The sequence below is a fragment of the Cimex lectularius genome, unplaced genomic scaffold (genome assembly GCF_000648675.2).
Source record: "Cimex lectularius strain Harlan isolate CLEC.00 unplaced genomic scaffold, Clec_2.1 scaffold38, whole genome shotgun sequence".
Classification (NCBI taxonomy): domain Eukaryota; kingdom Metazoa; phylum Arthropoda; class Insecta; order Hemiptera; family Cimicidae; genus Cimex; species Cimex lectularius.
In genome coordinates, this window is record NW_019392638.1 from 1,597,262 (window position 1) to 1,616,968 (window position 19,707).

Below are 19,707 nucleotides of genomic sequence, written 5' to 3' on the forward strand. Positions count from 1 at the left end.
GACCTTCAATCAATCTAGAGACACAATTTCCTCCAGTTTTAAGTATAATTCACCCTAATAAAAACAAAATGAAATTTTAGTTTGGTGTGTACAACTTGAAAACAATCAGGAAAAGGTATAGTAAAATTAGAACAAATATTTACTTATTAAAACAAGAAAGAAAGATAAAAAAGGAGGAAAAAGATAAAATTAATCATCATCCTCGAATCATCTTTTTGACGAAGAGTTGTCATCTCCAAAGCCTAAAAAAGACAAACAATCAAATAAGTAAAATCATAAATATTTTATAAAAATAGAAATTATACTAAAACAGAACATACTTTTCCCGTCACATGCCACAATTTTCACTTTGTCGACCTTGGCGACTTCTTGGACCTCCCGGAACTCGACATCGTTCAGCATAAATGTCCAGACGTTATCACAAAACCTGTAAGTATTAAGTTTCCCCGCCTGCAAACCGAAGAACAAAGACGTTTGAACAAATAAACGAAAATGAGTATATATTTCAATAATAAAAACCTTGAAAGTAAGCCTCGAGCGAACTCTTGTGGCAAGGGCGTTGTTTATACACTTATCAAACTGAAGAAGAACTTTAATCGCTAGAGTCGGTGTAATTTGCCCATACTTTAATCAAAAGAAAACAATTGATTATTATATTGTATGCTTATAAAGTAAAACACAAACTACATATCATAAACATTTTAGAAAAAAAATTGCACTACTATGGAAGTGTAGCCATGAAAATAAACTAATTTTTAATTAAATTAAGTAAGAAATTGAGATGGAGAACCAAAAATAATCCCAATAAAATATATATTGTAATTGTTGAAGCAAAAGTTATGTAGAATTCTAATATCCATTGATTTCTCCTACATAAAACTGTTGATATTTTGACAGGTGAATTTGCAGACAATTTGCATAATTAAAAATTGTACTTGTACGAAAATGGAAAAACTGAGACATGACATGGAAAAACATCATATCATGTCCTTTGTGAATAATGCATTAGCCCAGAAACAGTTTAGCCTCTTCTTAAAGGAGATATTGACACCTAAAGAAACAAGCAAAAAGGAGCCCTGGAAAGAGCTAAACTTTAGGATAGTGCACTTTTCAAGGTCTATTAGGCCGCAGTGGAAAAAAGGGAAACTGGTCACCAGTGACCACAGAGAAATAATAATAGTAACAAAACTGTCTCAGCTATTAAGGTTTTTAAATTGACTTTTTAAAAAGGTACATTTTGAAGGCTACATTTCACCTCATATTGAGAAGAGATATTTTTTCAGCCTATAATTATTACTTTGAACAACAAACTCAACATCAAAGATGGCAATGAAACAGCAACGATAAGAACTGTCAGCCCGCAGACCTCACAATGATTTTCTTTTGCGTGATATTTTCAAATTAGTGCTATGAAAATACTGTTATGACCCCCAATGTATACTTGAAATTATAATTTAAGTTACCACCCATAACAATGAGGTTTGCTGGAAAAGAATTGAAACTGTTCTGTTGAAATTGACGTTTTTCAGGGTTCAAAACCAAGGGTTTTTTAAAAGAGAAATAATAATGATTTATGATGTCAAGCAACACTAATCTTCAAATTAGTTTCTGCAAGCAAGCCATGAATGATAAATAACCACTATTTGGCAAATTTGTTTGTTGAGAAAGCCTAATTTGTAGTTTGGTCATTGTCAGTTTAGGCTGACAGGCTAACGGTGTGGCTGGATAGCCAAAAATGATCAGAAACATCGAAATGATAGGTTCATCAACTCGCAGAACTCAAAAGGAAATTAAACTCAATTTTGATGAAAGAAAGGATCAGTAAGTTATGATTCAAAATCGAAGGTTTTATTTATAGAATTAAAAACGATTTATGGCGTCCAACAACACTTTGTAATTTGGTGTGTGTATAAATAGTGTATAAATAGCTGACCAAATTTCCAACTTCATTTAAAAGGCACTCTCAACACGTCACACAAGAATGACACACCTACTCAATAAACAAACACTTTGAGCCCTGAAGATGATCTCAGTAAAGATCAAAATGTTGGCATGATAAAGAAAATGTTTTTCTAAAACCTACGTCACACCAGACTGCATCTCATCATCTTCAAATATTCATTTAAAAGGATTTAGTGGCTATTTAATGTTCATAACTTGCACAAACCAACCTGCAAACTGTTGTTGGACATAGTAAATCATTATTTCTATAAATAAAACCTTTGATCTTGAATCATAACATATTGTTTGATGTTTTAGCAAAACTAAGCTTGTGATATTTCTCTTGAAGTCTGCAGAACAATGAACCCATGGTTCGGTCTTTTTTCTGATTATTTTGGGCTACCCATCCATACTGTCAGTCTGTCAGACTAAAATTATTAGCAATGACCAAACTACAAATTAGGCTTTCTCAAGACACAAATACCTATTCACCAAATAAATAGCTGACCAAATTGTCCAACTTTATTTTGGTCTGACAGGCAAAAAAACAGTTTGGACAGGGAACACTAATTGATCAGAAACGACCCAACTAAACGTTCACCACCTAGCAGATCTCAAAGGAAATCAAGCTTAAGTTGGATGAAATAATGGATCAATAAGTTATGAATCAAAACCAAAGGTTTTTTTTAAAAGAGACAAAAACGATTTACGTGTCAAGTAACACTTTGCAGATTAGTTAATGCAGGATGGAAAAGTAACCACCAATCTTTTAATCAAGCTTGACAATTTGGACATAGGGGGACACATTTGGGAAATAGGGTTTTATTTATTAAGTCAGCCTAAATTGTAGTCCTGTGGTATGACAGATGAAGACAGAGAAAATGGGGTATCCAAACTGTTTAGAAACGGCCAAACCGCAAGTTTATAGCCCACAGACCTCACGAGGAAACCTCAAAATTCAAATTTCGTCAAACGATCGGATCAATATGTTAAGCCAAAGGTTAACTGCTCGAGAAGAAAAACTTTTATAACAATTTGTAATTGTGGCGAAACGAAGTAAGAAGAAAGTCGCAAGCAAGTAGTTAAGTTTTTTGAAAATCGAAAATTAAATTAAAAACCTGTATGAGTTCGTCGAGACTCTCCTGCAACGTGTTGCCCAGGGTCGTGTTCCTGTAGAGTTGGTATGTCATCTCGAGTGAAAGTCGAGGTAAATTGTACAAAAAAGGAAAAACGATTTAATTGACACAGTAAGAACGTTGGTGAACAATTGCCAGAATGGACGAGAAAAACACCCAAAACAAGAGCAAACGTTATTTGAAGGTTTAAAACCTCTTCAACGTCAGTGCCACCGTAAGTGTAAACAGTAAAAGTTTCTTCAATATCGAAATATTTAGTTTCTAAAACAAACTTTTATATGTAAAAAAATATTTCCATTATAAATCCAAAGTTTGGTCATATGGCATTTTTAGTAGTGTCGTCGCCTCGACGGTGGGAGTTTCCAGTTTTTAGCACGGCTTAGGTCTAAACACGACAAAATTCTCCATTACAACAAAAAAATGTCCAGAAAAACTAGTCCAAATCACAGAAATACGTAAATAATATTTGTTCGTAAATATTTATAAGAAATTTAAAAAAAAAACGGTGGCCGTTTCGGAAATATTGGATCCAACGGGAATTGTGGTGGTCCGCATTGCAGTGTTGTGTTATACGTCCGTTTTCCGTTTTCGGACTTCGAAGGTTCTTTTTGGTTGAAGAAGGGCGAAGGCTCGGGTCAGAGTCGAGGCAACTCAACCGACTTCATCATTCATCCGGATTATGAACAAGTGAAGATCCACCGGGCTCGACATGGTCAGGTATTACGAGAGCAAAACCGTCTTTCAGTTTACCTGGGACCAGGTCGTCCAGGGATTCTGGAGGAGGTACCCGAATCCAGAAAGGTGAGTTATCGCGGTTCTGAATCACTTCGCCTCCTGCCATAAACCGAGTACTTCCGCAACACCATAAAATATGTTGATAGTAGTTCATTAAAAACAATCGTTATGACCCATAAACCTAATTTGGAGCAGTGGGTTGCAAAACACGTTGTTTTTTTTCCAGCGAGCTAATTTTATTGTTTTGAAGACATAACTATGCTGACGAAGTCTTAGTAAAGTAATTCCTGCCAGGCTGAAGGGCTTAACGTCTAACTACATATTTGGTGTCATGGACAAGTTGACAAACCACTGCAATACCTTTTTCATTTAATTTTCAATTAAAATATCATGGGCAAATGATCTTTAGATTTTCTCTAGATTAAACGGAAAATAGAAAACATAGTACAGTTACTGTGTAAAGGTCCAAGTAAAAGTGGGGTGACTAATGAGAAACTTTAGTGTAAGCGTGGGTATTTTTTTAGTAACCAGTTCCATAAGTTTTTGGATTCGTGAGGAGCGGTCAAGAATAAGACTCGTTTTTGACCACTCCTCACAAATCCCAAAAAATATTTAGCATAAGCTCTCAAGATTATGTTATCTGGTCACTGTTGGTTCATTCCGGTTCATCTTATTTATCACTGCCTTCAATATTGATAACATACACTCCACAAACACAAAAAAAATCAATGCACTGAAATGTTGATATTTTTTTTATATTTGCCTTTTCATTAATATTATACCAATGGAGGGATGCAGGTTGGGATGAGGGGTTGGTGTTGAGTGGATCAAAGTCACGATAGCTCAAGTAGTTAGAACAGTAGCATATTGAGCTGAAGGTCGTGCGTTCAAATCCTGCTCATGTCACTAACTTTTTCATCTCAGCCAAGCCCTCAGATTAAAAGTATAATTAATTAAAGGTAATACCTGTATTTTTTATAATTTTTTTTTTCTGGGGCTTCCGACATCTAGGTCATTTCAGCCCCCACTAAGTCTATATTCTATACATGTTCATACAAATAAATACATTTATACACTTAAATACATCCATACAGTACACTCATTTCGTTTGGTCGGTGGAGTACTTGATATTCCTCCACCGACCTACACTTAAACAAAACTAGATTGGGGTCGATGGGGTACTTTTATAAATATTCTGCCATCGACCCTGAACACACACTCGCTTTTATCGTTCGAGGGGCGATGATGACGTTACATTCACCCTCACCCCTCGCCATTCACGCTAATAAATACATGCACACAGACAAAACATATAGTCACATAACATATAAGACATACTATATACAATAAAAAAAACCCAATTTCCCCTAAAAAGCGGAACAGGGGACTCTGAAACTCGCTACCGTGCTCGAGGACTCTTCTTAAATCTGGCGGCATGCCTACACGCTCTCTGTATGGAGCCAAGGCATGACACGCCTCTATTATGTGGGACACATCGAGCAACCTTTCTCTGCATTTTTTATAATTCAGGCATTTATTAAAAGATTTGTTTAGTGAAAATAAAATTAATATGAATTTAAAACATAATTTCAATTAATTATACTTTTTATCTAAGGTCTTGGTATATGGATTAATAAAACATATAAAACAAACTTAAAAATCTTTAATAGGTTGTATTACTTCTCTAGCTCTTATTTCTCACTCTAATCTTTTAAACATGCTCATAATTAAATTTTGAGCCACTTCTTGAGGGATTTCATCCCAAATCTACTAAAGTAACACTCAGCTCAGCTAAGGTTTTAGGTGGGTTATTTCTTCATTTTACCCAATGTCTGAGCTTGTCCTAAAAGTGTGCTCAATGTGGTTCAAATCAGGGATATGGGCTGGCCTTCTTAGAGTGCAATTATTAACATCTTGAAGGTACTGCATTACACTGGTGGTAACAGTTGGTATTGCAAACCTTGCTTAAACAAAAATTGCCAACAACAGAAGCAAATTGTACTACACCATCCTCAAGAATTTCTCACGTAGATTTCTGCATAAAATGTTTAACTCCATTTTTGCCTCCAAAGTAGTTCCACTCCTCATCATAACTGAACCACTTCCGAACGAACCTCTATTGCATTGGCTGTAGACCAATAAACTCGAAGACATCCATCTGGTGAAGGGAGAGAAAACTAAGTTTGAAAACATAACATTCCTTCATTACAGTTGTCGTCCGATGTCGGTGTCCCTTGCAAACTCTAAGAAGTCCTGACAATGGTCTCAAGTACGTGCTGACCCATTGTTGGCCTTCTGGGATGTAGACTCATTTCTACAAATCACCTTCTTACTGTTTTAGTGCTAATTGACACATGAAATGCACAGTTTTTGAGACGTCTCCGAAACAGTGGTGTGATGTCTCAAAATGTGAAATATGATAAATCGGTGGTAGGCTGGTCCCCTGGCTCTTAGGCCTCCCGATCCTGGTACCACAGAATTCCTGACTGTTCCTGTTTAGGCAAATCTAAAACTCTTGCAGCATAATATTTTTAAATCAACTCTTGATTCAACCTTTGCATAAGGCAGATCTTCGAAGAGGAACATCAAAATGAAATGGAATATCACTTGTCCCCAGGCCCTAAATGTTCAATTGTGATGAGATTTTCAAGTACTCCTTGTCTTGTCTTTTGTTCTAACAATTTATTTAATCACATGTATTTTTTACCCAACAGAAGGTCCATCCTGTCAAGTGTGGCAGCTTCCTGCCAAAAAAGGATTCAACAATCTGCTTGTTCGTTTCTTTCGATTCCTGTGTACTGATTGAAGGTGATTGTCTAATTTGGTAACTTGGTAAAATGTCATAATGCATATTATGTGTACCACAAGGCAGCATTCTAGGCCCTTACTTCATACATCACAGAAATTTTGTTATGCAAGGTTCTTTATAGTGTGAAAAGTGGAGAATTGTCACAAATAAAAATAAATAAATAATCCATCCTTAGTAAATAATTTTTGACCCTTGTTCATTCGCCCTTTTTTTAAACAACCTATTCTTCTTAAATATCCTAGATTGTTTATTAAGTCAATTCAGAAGGTTCAGTTCTTTATTGTTAACCTCATTTTTCGTATCTGCCCTGTTTGTACAACCATTTTGAGGGCTGACTGTGGTTCTGTTACTATTTTTACTGGTCAAAGATGTCTTCAGAGACCTGACCTAGCTCCAGCACTGAAATTTGTGTTTCAAAACCAATTGCATTTTTTATTTTTTCATTAGGGTTATTATGATTATTCATACAGGGTTCTCTTGTAAAATGATAATTTTTACTTACCACAGACAAGAATTCAGCTGTATTGATGTGAAACGCCATTGGTTTCTGCTAATAATTAGATTAATACAAGTGATAACTGTTTAATCAGATAAGATTGTGCTTTGGAATAGTAAGAAACAATTAAAGAGGCAATTGGCTAGAAAAAAAACCTTGCTCTTTAACTATTTGACATCCTTGAGATCCTTGTAATAAGCCATGGGAACCCTGGCTCTATTCAAGGAAGTAAACGTTTTTAGTGGAAAGTTTGGGAATGATATAATTAATTGTTTAGATTTGTACTGGAATTTGTGGAACTTGTAAATTTTCCCAAGCTTTCATTTAGGCATATTAAAACTATTTTCTTATAGCAATATTTATGTGTTAAAATATTACAGATTATTATAATGGAAGAAAAAAAGACTCAACTGACTGCTTGATTCATAAAAACCACACCATAATGGTACAAAAGAATGTTAAGAAAATGAAGAGCATAAATTTCATTCTGTATATATTTATTCTTCTTTTCTTTGTTATTGTTGTCCTTTTTCTAATTTATTTATTTATTTTTAATAGTGATTAAAAGTAGAAATAATTGAGGTGGAATAAGATGAAATTCTTCCAGTAGGAAGGATAGTTCTAGATTTGGAGTGTTAATGCACATCATCAGGCAGAAATGCACAAGCACGTTTTTCAAACCATAGGATTCTGTCATAAAATGTGTTTGTACATTTCAGCCTGATGATGAGCATTTAAAGCTCCAAACCCAGGTTGCTGCTTAAAACCAGTTCGTAAGTAGAACTATCCGTTTCAATCAGCGATTAAAAGAGATATTCAATTCCTCTATATACTTTCATCTCTTGAAAAAAATAAGTAAATAACACCAGATCTGATCTAGTATTTAAATTTATTCAAACCTATGGCTAATTATCAATCACAAAATAAAGAAAAGGAGTGGTCAAATTTAATTTTTTTTAATAAAAATAGGGAATGATTATTTTTACCATCTATTACAGCCCATGTAATAAATTGACAAACCAAAGGTGAACTTAGTGGGAAATTTACAAAGAAACAAAATAACTGATACAGAAACACAGGACAGAAAACTATTTTATTACTATTTAATTATTTAATCTAGCTGATTCTGTTGTCTCTTTTTTCTAATATATTAGTAAACAAAATGTCGGTGAAAGGAAGTGTTTCAGGAATTGGTAGGAGGCTTTTAAACTTTAATTTACATAATATCTAATTAATTAATTTTTTAATACAGCAAGCACGTCCTGTCTGAAGACACAATTCACAGGGAAGTGAAGGGGAATAAGCTGTTCACAAAAAGACTTCTAACTAAAACAAACAGGGTCCCCAAGTGGGGAGAAAGGTTCGTCGGGACACCAATTGTCAAAGTTATCGAGGAGTCGGTTGTAGATCCTAAAGAAAAGGTGCTCACAACTTACACCAAAAACCTTGGTTACACAAAAGTTATGGTAGGTGGTCAAACTGTAATTATATTTTCAAATATACTTTTATGACAGCGACATTAAAATTAAATCAATGATTAGTTTAGACATTTCTGATCACCCTAGTCTCTTGTAGGTTTTTGTATTGTGCACTAGTTTGTATACTAGTAGGCATATAAAGTGGCCACCCTTACTATTTTTAAGACCTCTTAGATAATCCTCCATTATCTTACAATAATATTTGGTCTGTTTTAAAGGATTAGAGGTAAATAAAACAGCAGCATCTCCCATTTGTGTTTAAAATTGTATTTTGTAAACAAATATTTGAATAGTTCTTCTTAGTTAGTTTTTCAGTAAAAGCTTTCTAATGTTTTGGTGGTTTTATTTGTTTAAGTTGTGCCATGTTTAAGTTTCAAATTGATCTGAGTGATGGTTTTGAGTTTCGGCTAGAATCATAGCATTGTTGGAAGATGAAAGAAGTCAAGCGTATGTGGCCAGGGTGCTTTGCATTCCCAGTACGATTGTCCAAAGGGTCTTCTATTGCAATCAAGATACTGGAGGTTAATCAAGAAGGCATGGATCAGGTCTCATTTAATTGTCACGTCTAAGAGAGATGATCGCTTCATTGTTTCACACATACTCTGTAATCTACATTCTAACCCTGTTGAGATCAAGCAATGACTTCAAATTAGAAATGTTAATGACAAGTACACACTGTAAGGCAAAGACTTTCAGATGCTGGGTTATGTGTGAGAAAGCCTGCCACTGGTCTAGAACTTCTAACAAGGCACAGAACAGCTCAGTTAAGTTTTGAAAGAAATCACTTCAATTGGTCTGAGCAAGATTGGACTAAAATCTTGTTTTTGGATGAATCAAGGTTTTGTTTGAGATGTTCTGACGGCCGAGAGAGGGTTTGGAGAAGAACAGGAGAGCAGAATATCTCCGCAACATTTTCACTCTGAAAAAGCTTTGGAGGTGGTGGTGTTATGGTTTGAGCAGGCATTTCTATGGAAGATCACACAAACTTGATCTTCATCGAGGGTTCCCTAACAGCTGTGCGATTCATTTAAGGTATGTTATCAGAAGAAGTTGTTATATGCAACATATTGGCGACTGTTTTATTTTGATGATGCAATGCCCCACACTAGGATAGTTGGTGACCGCTTGGAACGGGCTTCAATTCAACGTTTGGAGTGGCTAGAATGTTTCCGACTTAAACCCTATCGAACACCTTTGTGACTAGTCAGAGGGTCAAAGGTAGCCCAGAGAAGCCAGAAAATTTGCAGAAATTAAGGATGGCGCTGTTGGAGTAGTATGAAATTATTCCACAGCCTACATTCAATACCTCATAAAATCAATGCCACTCGAATGTAAGCACGGATCAGTGCAAGAGGAAGAAATACTCAGTACTGAAATGAGTATTTTCTTCATTGTCTCCATTGAAAATTTTTTGGCAAAAGTGTTTTAATCAGTTTAATTTTTTATTTTGCCTATATCTTATATTATTCTTTAAAAATATAAAATTAAACAAAAAAAAGATTATAATGAATGCAAGTATTTACTAAAAAATATGTAGGTGACCACTTTTTTTGCCTCTTAGTGTATTATGACCTAAATCCTACCCATTTTACAAAAGAAAACCATCCCTGAAGATAGCAGAATGTCAAAACACTGATAGAAACAGTGTGACAGGACCAGGATGATCAGAAAAAATTTCCAGAAGAAATCGGACAGTAATACTAACTAGATGGTTCATAAAATAATTGTTGTAAGTTTGAAACTGACATTTTTATATTGGTGTGAGTGGAATTGCTTCTTTGCTGCAATTTGCAGCATGGAAAGCAGTACTAATAAATATTAAGAGTGTAGAAGATAGAAGTGGTTGTGATTGCATATTTAAAAAAAAATATTGAAAACCCCTTATATTATTTTCATTTGTACATCTTCAGAATAGGTTGTTTTTAAATTATTTCATATTTTTTATTGCAGAGTGTTGTTGAAAAGGTTACATACAGAGTTAGCGAAGAGAACCCCAACTGGACTATAGCAGAGAGGTCTGCGTGGGTAGATTCTCAAGTGCTAGGGTTCGGACGAGCCATCCAGGCGTTTGGAGTGGAACGGTTGAAAAAGAACTGTGTCAAGATGGTGCGGGGCTTCAACTATGTCTTGTCCTCGATGTTCCCACCCTCGATCCAACCACATGCCCCTATGACAAACGCTGAGAAGCTGAGGGACGCGGCTAAGAAAGCGTCGGAGCTGGCCAAGGCTAAGGCGGAAACCCTGTATGCCAAGTGCGAGCCATCCGTTTGATCTCAAGACTTTTGCCTGAGTCTGTTAAATTCAGCAACATGGATAGCCATCATCCGACTTACAAACTTTAACCCTGTCGGTTGTTATACAGCGAGCAATAAAATCCTTTCTGTCACTGTGTGTACAAATCCGATGGTTTGTTGTTACCGAATATAATTTTGCCAGATTTGTTTTAAGTGCATAAAACAGAGTAAATTGGAGATGGGTTGAGCGGACGTTTTATGAGTTGATGTGTACACTACTCAATCAAAAACACTAGTTTTCTTACGGATGTATTAGCTATGAATTTTGTGTAGATCATTCCATTCTGTTCAACATTTTCGTTAGTCAACATTCTACAACTGTCACTATCTTTCAATATCATTCCAAAAAAAAAAAAATTAGACAAAGCCATTTATTTCAGCAGTCTGATTATTGTGTTCAATCTTTTACATTCTCAAATTACTTAAGAATGACAAAAAGCCTTAGCACCAGAGAGGCCCTGTGCAATTTTAAGATAGACTATTAATTACAATGCAACAATTATATGTTAAAATTTAGTTATAGCATCATGTAATTTGTAGATTAAATAAAACATTTCCAACAGTATCATTTGCGTCCTTGTCTTATCTTATAAGGCATTATTTAATTAACCCACCACTGAAGAGAGCGAAAAGCCGAAATGTACCAACCAGACCAAAATGATCAGAAACGACTAATTTTTCCACATTGAAGGCACATATACCAGGCAACCATACTTAACTGTAAAAACCACCTGAACTTTATATTTAAATAACTATATACTTAGATTGATCAAATCTTTTGAAAGAAATCTACAAAAAATGGGGGTCAATGTTTGAGATTGTTAAGACTATAATGTTAAGTCTAGTAGTAGTACTCTCAGGTTTATATTGGAAGTCGGAACCCTTGCAAACTGGAGCCAACACTGAAAATGATTGAAGATCTTAAATTCCTCCAATATCTTAGGAATGTGACATATGTACAGTAAAGCAAATAAAATGTGTAAAAAAATACAACTATTGTCAATGTTCCCTCGACTACAGCAAATGTGGACATTCCATTACCACATTCAGCAATGGCTGGGCCGAGGGACTGAAAGTGCTGAAACCACACGAAGGCCCTGGTTATTACCTCTCTATAGAGTGGCTGTATTGAGCCTATCCAGCTTTGCAAGGTATGTATTCAGGGCCGAGGGATAACCATAGAACCATAAAAGTTTCAAGCATAGCAGCCTTCATACTTTCAGTAGAGTCTACCTATTGGCTCCTCACATGAAGCGAATAATATATTTCAACAGGCCGAAGGTTTTCCTGCAACGGACCTCGACGGTTTCGGTGTATGACTGCTATCTCAACATTTCATCGAATATCAGGCTGAGGAACCCACCCTCCCCATGCATCGCACCAAGTGTTTCTGATACAGTGAGCCATTCTGAGTTTGCAAAAGTAGTTGAACATAGTTTGTGACGAAGAGAGTATGTACACCAGCTTCCTCAGGCTCAGTCACAGGGTTAATGCCGATTGCATCACCTCTCCAACCTGTTAAATTTCTACCAACAACAGAGAGGTCATTGGCTAAGAGCAATTTTTTTATCTGTGGGGGAATGCGACGTGCAGTCAAGAATTCCATTCACTACTAGCATTAATAGCATCACACTCATCACCAATCCCTGGAGGATAGCATTCTCTTTGACCCGGTCCCCCAATAGCTCAGATCCCAGTCTGACTCACATTCTGCGATTCTCTAGGAAGACCTGAAAAAATTGTGCTAATTTATCCGAGGCCAAAGAACACAATCAAAAACATATGAACAGCTTCGAGGAGACAAATGGTCCATAGAGGAGTGATGCCTTCCGAACCCTGCTTGATATTGACTGTAAAGTTCCTTTATTGTCCAAGTCAATCAACTGTTCACCATAGACTAGAGTTTCCACAGGCAGTTTGTCACTAGGATAGTTCTTTAACTTATTGCCAGATCAGGTCCTTGCTCTCTTTTAGGATCAATACAATAAGCACTTCTTGCCAATGATCATTGGTTGAACAAATTCAACAGCACATTATTATTAAGTTCACTAATTTCGTGGTCCGCTTGACCAATTAATATATTATAATTGATTAAGGTTTTTAGTTGAGATAAAAAAGTCAATGGCACGAGCGGGATTCGAACCCACGATCTTCGGCTTGATACGCCGCTGCTCTACCACTGGCAAAAAGGAGGTAAAATTCAAAAGGTGTAGTTGAGATGGGAGGTTGGTGTCCGAGTGGATCGAGGTCACGATAGCTTAAGTGGTAGAGCAGCGGCGTATCTAGCCGAAGATCGTGGGTTCGAATCCCGCTCATGCCAGACTTTTTTATCTCAACTAAAAACCTTAATTAATTATAATTATTATTAAGGATAAATAGTATCATACTTAAATGGCATAGTTTTTTAAGGATAGATTTGTCAAGCAAACCATTATTTTTGTGGGGTTGTTTATACTGCATAGATAACATATATTTTTTTAAAAATTGTACTATATTTACAATAATTATTTACATTTATTTATTTTTAAAAAAATCACTTTCTTCGTTTGGTCTTGTTCAATTCTTCATCAATCTTATCAAAATCAAATCCGCTTAAAGGGTTCGATCTTTTGAACTGAAACAATAAATTTTATAAGATTAATGAAATTGTTTGGATTTAAAAATGGAGTTGGCATACTTTGTATTTCATATTTTCTGTATTGCTTGGCTTGAACTTTTTCGCCTTCTTTACTTTGACCAAGCCAGGTATGTTTTTCAACGATTCCGGTACAATGTACTCAGGAACATTGCTAAGATGCGGTTGCCCACGGACTGTCTTCAGCACTTTGTCGTGCCTCAGTGTTTTAAGATCTCTTGGATTATCATCAAAATAGCCCTACAAAATTTTATTTTTAAAACCTAACTTAACAAACAACTCACAAATTTAAATTTCAAATCTCGATGCTTACTTTAAGTTTTTGACTATTTAAAATTTCCTGTTTTATTTCTTTAAGCCTGGCCTCTCTGACAGCACTTCTTGTCACTGTTTTCCAAGCGTCTCTCGATCTATATTTAAAGCTCTCAATCTCAGATATACTGAGTTTATACTCTCTGCAAAATATAATGACAAAATTTACAATTTCTGTTACTTGTCAAATCTTCATTTCAATTAACAATAATTACTTAAAAATTGTGTCACTGCCTGTGAGAGATTGTTTTAGGTAATTGTCAACGTCTTCCAACCTCGGCGCTTCGCCTACATTAATAAGTGAGAGGACGGTGCCTTTGTTCAACCCCCTAGCAGTCCTACCGGCCCGGTGAATATAAAGATTGATTGTCATTGGGAAATCGAAGTTGATTATGGTAGAAACCTCTTGAAAATCTATTCCCCTCGAAACGCCCGATTCTTGGTCTTTGACCCTTTTGCTTTTCTGCTTGTCTGTATTTGTGTTGAAAGGGTCATCCAATGTAGCCTCGTCCGAAGCAATTAGAATGTCATATTTCCCCTGATTGAATTGTGAAATTGTATGGCATCGGGATGCAGCGGGTAACTCGGAATTGAGTACACTACTGGGTATTTTAAATTGCTCAAGAAACAGCTTTAGCCTGAAATCAAATTTCTATACGTGAATCCAAACATTTATACAATGTTCAGCTAGCAACTAATTTAAAATTAAGAAGCGAGTAGAAAAATCATTCAACAATCTCTAATATAACTTACTTATATCCTTTATCGACAGTGTTGACAAATATGATTGTCTTCCCTCTGATCAACCCAAGCTTCAAGAAGGTATAGATGTACGCTGGTTTATCGTCTTTTTCTGCATAAACTTTATAATGAGATAATTGAGTTATAGGCGCCAATTCAGACTCTTGCAGTTTTAAGGTTACAGCATTATGAAGTACTAGTTTTTTGAGGGACAAAACATCCTCAGAAAGTGTTGCGCTTGCAAGAGCACCCTGGCACACCCTCGGCAGATGTCTATACAAACAAAAATCTCTTGTTGAAGGAAAACTTGAAAATCCCATGTCATTTTTACATGTTTTACTTATTTTACAAATATAAATTTACAACAATTGATAAAGCATATTGGTCAGTACTGTTGATTGCTCAATGAGAAACAAATGAGTGAAATATCTAGTCATGATTAACTATGAACATGCCACTAGATTTTCACCCACTAATCTCCGATTAAGTATTTTCTTCATGCCCTGTGAATTTTGTAAGGAAAATGATATAAAAAAAAAACAAATCAACGTACTTAACAACTTCCTTGGTGTCAGATTCATAACCAAATGAAAACATTAAATCAGCTTCATCAATTATCACCATAACGAGCTCTTTCAGGTTTAATGTACTGGCATTTATGTGTTTCAAAACTCTTGCCGGAGTCCCAATAACAATATCAGGAAGATCGACCAATAATGGCTTCTGGACTGCTATATCCACCTGGAAACAAAATTGCATAAACCAAGTGAGATTTCATTCAGTAATAGTTAATAGTTATTTAAAGTATTTAGTAGTTGTTTTCAATATGTATGATGCTGTGTTGGCATCATGACTCGCCGTCAGGCTCTCAGTTGTTTCAAATTTAATATATAATATCGATATCATAATAAATCTAACTAATTCTTCAGTTCTGCAGTGAACATATTAATTTTTTAGAGATAGGGACATGGATCTAACGCTTAGCCCACAGTGGGAACATTGTTGTGGGGCTGATTCGATTCAATGTCCCACATTCTGGGTCAGCCTGTACTGCAAGGGGCAGTTCGTTCATGTCCCAAGAGTTGGCACATCTTTCCGTTGTGCTTTTACTAGCAATGAAAAACAAAACACAAAAGACGGTAAGTGTACAAGTTGTTAAGTTAACCAATGAGCCATGCCATTGATCATGTCACCTTATCCCATTCAGCAAGGTCAGCACTCTTCGTTCCTACTTGAGGTACTGAGAATGTTATATTGCACTCATCCCTACCTCACTATGCAGATCTAAGAGAGCGATCTCTATTGCTACTCTCTTCATTTTTAGACCTGAAGTTCGTAGAAGCAGTGTGCTGTTATTATTTTTGTAAAGTTAAAGTTATTATTTTAGCACTAGTAAAAGAGGGAAATTTAGACAATATAATGGCTCTACTGTTTTAAACAGAACACTTTTTTCAACTTCACAGTTGTCTAAAAGTGAAGAGTCTAGGAGCGGATATTACACGCAGTACCTGAGGTGTCCAGGCAGGGGTAGGCATGCTCCTCAGAACCTCAATGGGAGAAGCAAGAGCACGATATCACACTCACCGTCATAAATGTGTTGTTGGTGCTACCAATGAGCCATGCGATGACCATCATGACATGTTAAAACTAGAAAATGGCATGGATTAAGATAAGGAAAAAATAAGTAGTCATCCTCCTTATCCTATATTGTTTTTTTCCTTATAACGAAATGTTTAGAATTGAAAGCTAAAGGCATAAACCAGGGAAGGTTTGAGGGAGATCATGATGCCACAGAAAGAGATTTTTTCACTATCCTTCTAAACCCAGCATCGAGAAAATCTAGATATTTATATTTGGCCCCTTGGTAAAGAAAATCATGTTGTTCCAGTGTCTTTAGATGTATTTTTAACAATACAACAACAATGATATAGTTACTTTATTTTGTAATTTATACTGGAAACTGTTCCAAAACGATTTTTTTTGGGGGGAGGAGAGGGGAAAGTTCTTTTTTTACGTCCATGTTTTTTTTCAATTTTATTATTATCAAGATTTTCAATTTTATTATTAACATGTTTATTTTAACGGTCATTCAAGGGATTCAACATCAAACCATAATACCACTTTTTCCTTTCATGAAGACTTGTTCAGTTAATTTGTGAATAATTACTTGAATGACGAGAGTACAATAAATTTAAGAACGAAAAAAAATCTAAACAAAAATACCTGGGGAGAAACGTCGACAGCTCTAACTTCTCTCGAACACTTGGTTGTAAGTTGCAAGATATGTTTGTGGATCTGATGACAAAGTTCCTTCGTTGGCCCAAGTACCAGGATCCTCACATGTTGCTCTGGTGAACTCTAAATTACAAAAAAAGTCAATAATTTTGCTTCCAAAATACCACAGGTGGAAGGAAACAAAGCCTTGTTCATGCAAGAAGTTGAAAAAATTGTGGCCCTCCAAAATCAAAACTACCACTCGCATTTTGCGTTTCAGACCTTTATTATGTACAAATTTCGTTTTGTGCCTGACTAGTCAATACTTTGTAAACCCCTGCACTGCGAAACCAGGAGACCATTTTTTATAAAATTTTCTGAGATTGTGTAGGTTGGTTTCTGGATGGTCCCTATGAATTTCATCCAAATCGGATCAACGGTATAGCCTGCACAAGCGCAAATGTATGTAGTCCTGTTCACACTCCAAGCCATTAAAAGGATTTTGATGAAATTTGCAAGGATTATGAGAGTTGGTTTCCAGATAGTCCCCAATGAAGATTATCGTAATTGTATCAACAGTATCACCTGTGTAAATGTACAATCATGTACACAGCTATATCTCTGAAACAATTTGTAGGATTCTTAGGGTATGTTTACATCAGCCAACCGAAAGTAATTAACAGAATGGGCTTTGGTAGAAATGGTTACACCAAGATCGACCTACTCGACCAAACTCTACTGACTGACAACACTAAACAAAATAAATTTATTTTTATAGGCCGAATCTGCAGACATTTCATTGAACAGTGGGTTCCGCTTATTGTAACCACAGTTATGTTGACCTCCCATACAGAGTGATCAAAACTTAAGGGACAGGAATGCGTATTATACACGTTTTCCCCTGTTTACAGCGACCAACCCCAAATTGCTTTTCCAACAGTTGGAAGAACAACGTATGAAATACACCTGTTACCTCCTTATCCAGAAAAATATCATTAACCTATTCACAACTCTAAACAGTGTGTACCTTAAAAGTGAATTTTTAGTCAACATTTCAATAACTCCCATTTCATCCACATTCTATATCAAAAAATTAGTTGAAACTTCCATAGGATTCAGGCCAATGTAACTGCTTTCATCGGCAGAATTGGGTGTCTGAAATTCAGAAGTCTTCGGCAGGCTAAAAGTCAGCTCCAGTGTAAACATACCCCATAATTTTCAGGTTTTTTTTTTTTTTAGATGATCCCTTATGTATTTTTATTTAAAACGGAACAACAAATGCACACGTGCATGCACAAAATGTTAGGAAGCTATAAGCCGAACCACTTGGCAGTGTACCTACAGGTGTTTTTCTAGTTTTTCTATTTGTGTTTGTTCATTTTTTAACGTATCCAGTAAGAAAACTCACTTCTTTCAAGGATAAAATCTTCTGGATGGCGGGTATGGCGAACGCGCCCGTCTTACCCGATCCGGTCCTGGCTCTAATTAGCACGTCTTTCCCTTCGATCAGCAACGGTATGGCCCTCTCCTGGACTGGCGTCGGTTCCAACCAGCACAACTTGGCGATCGCCTGTATAAATTGAAACGCAAAAGTTGAAAAGTCGATTTCCAAGGCACAAACCGTAAAAGTCTGTCAATTCACCTTTTTACCTTTAAAATGCGATCGTCGACGCCCATCTCGTGGAACTGGACCTGTTTCTCTTCTTCGTGTTCATCCATGTCTGGGAATCTTTTTCTGACGGCTTTCGCCGGTCAAAAAGCGCGAGATCCACTCCTGAACCGAAGAAACTCGAAAGAGACGTGACACGTGGTGAAACTCCAGCTAAAATGGCGGACCGCTGCCAGACCCTGGTACTCGGCACGTCCTCCAGGCGATTCTGTCCTCTGCCTTCTGCAACGTGTACGTTTTAAGTTCCGTTACGAATAACGGTACTCCGCTTAAAAAGGCATAAAAATATCCGTTCCTAGGTCTGAGGTAGTTTGTAAAATTATTTCGGAGTTCAGGCTTCAAAAGGAATTCTGGGTAACCTCTTCGTAATTAGAAACAGGGCAAATTCTGTACCTCGATCTTTAAGTGAACTCTCTATTTAACGGTGGTAGGGGGAAAGCGCGCATCGCGCCAGAAACTGTAAAGATTTAAATCAGTGTAATTAATTATTATGTATGTTTGTTTTATGTAAGTACATGAATTAACAAAACGATAACTATTATTAATTTTATACCATCCAGTACAGATATTACAAAGAATTTTATAAATCAGGATAAAAAACATACTATCTACTGTCCCTACTTTTTTTAACTATCACTGTTCTATTGATTAATTTAACTTTCGTCTTTAAAAACAAGAATATCAGACAAGGATGAAAATAAGATATTGAACAAACTAAAAAATCATGATATCCTTTTTTTTCTTGTTTATAAAGACAAAACAATTTTTAATTAAAATGTGATATTATAAAAGGGTTATATAGGAAGTACCTCGGACGGGCTTGTGTCCCCATCTGCAATTTTACCCATAAATCACTTTTTAAGCCTCCAATTGGAAAGTTGTTTAGGGTGTTTTACGCTTTTGCCGGTTCGATTCATTTCACGACTGGCCGTTCTGTGAGTTCGTCGTCTGACTTAAAACAAAGGTAATGTTGACAATCGGTTTTAGTTTTTTCCAACGGATTGATACGTTAAAAGCAAGTCTAATTCTGGAAACACTAAACATTATTATTCAGATATCGTGAGATGCAGTCTGGTGTGATGTAGGTTTCAGAAAAACATTTTCTTTGTCGTGCCAACGTTTCGATCTTTTATTGAGCCCTGAAGATGATCTCAATAAAAGATCGAAACGTTGGCACGATAAAGAAAATGTTTTTCTGAAACCTACATCACACCTGACCGCATCTCACGATATCTGAATAACTATCG

At 36.0% G+C, this 19,707-nt stretch overlaps 3 protein-coding genes across 4 annotated transcripts; 1 reads left to right on the forward strand and 2 right to left on the reverse strand.

Moving 5' to 3' along the window:
• LOC106670013 (transcription initiation factor IIA subunit 2) lies at positions 1-7,222 on the reverse strand. 2 transcript variants are annotated; one of them, XM_014399981.2, is made up of 4 exons: positions 7,124-7,222; positions 520-624; positions 321-450; positions 1-242 (listed from the first exon to the last, which is right to left on the reverse strand). In XM_014399981.2, exons 1-4 carry the CDS (start codon positions 7,160-7,162, stop codon positions 208-210), a joined length of 309 nt encoding a protein of 102 aa, XP_014255467.1. In that variant the 5' UTR covers positions 7,163-7,222; the 3' UTR covers positions 1-207. The 2 variants fall into 2 exon arrangements, with proteins under 2 accessions (XP_014255467.1, XP_014255466.1); XM_014399980.2 differs by lacking the exon at positions 7,124-7,222 and adding an exon at positions 3,060-3,371.
• Positions 3,307-11,454, forward strand: LOC106670011 (protein preli-like). Its single transcript, XM_014399978.1, has 3 exons — positions 3,307-3,878; positions 8,370-8,583; positions 10,546-11,454. The coding sequence occupies exons 1-3, from the start codon at positions 3,787-3,789 to the stop codon at positions 10,864-10,866; spliced, it is 627 nt and encodes a 208-aa protein (XP_014255464.1). The 5' UTR covers positions 3,307-3,786; the 3' UTR covers positions 10,867-11,454.
• Positions 11,455-13,415: 1,961 nt separating this feature from the next.
• On the reverse strand, positions 13,416-18,807 carry LOC106670021 (probable ATP-dependent RNA helicase DDX56). The gene is made up of 9 exons (XM_014399994.2): positions 18,442-18,807; positions 18,200-18,361; positions 16,801-16,935; positions 15,131-15,318; positions 14,590-14,850; positions 14,052-14,474; positions 13,838-13,979; positions 13,567-13,764; positions 13,416-13,503 (listed from the first exon to the last, which is right to left on the reverse strand). The coding sequence occupies exons 1-9, from the start codon at positions 18,508-18,510 to the stop codon at positions 13,423-13,425; spliced, it is 1,659 nt and encodes a 552-aa protein (XP_014255480.1). The 5' UTR covers positions 18,511-18,807; the 3' UTR covers positions 13,416-13,422.
• Positions 18,808-19,707: the final 900 nt, after the last annotated feature.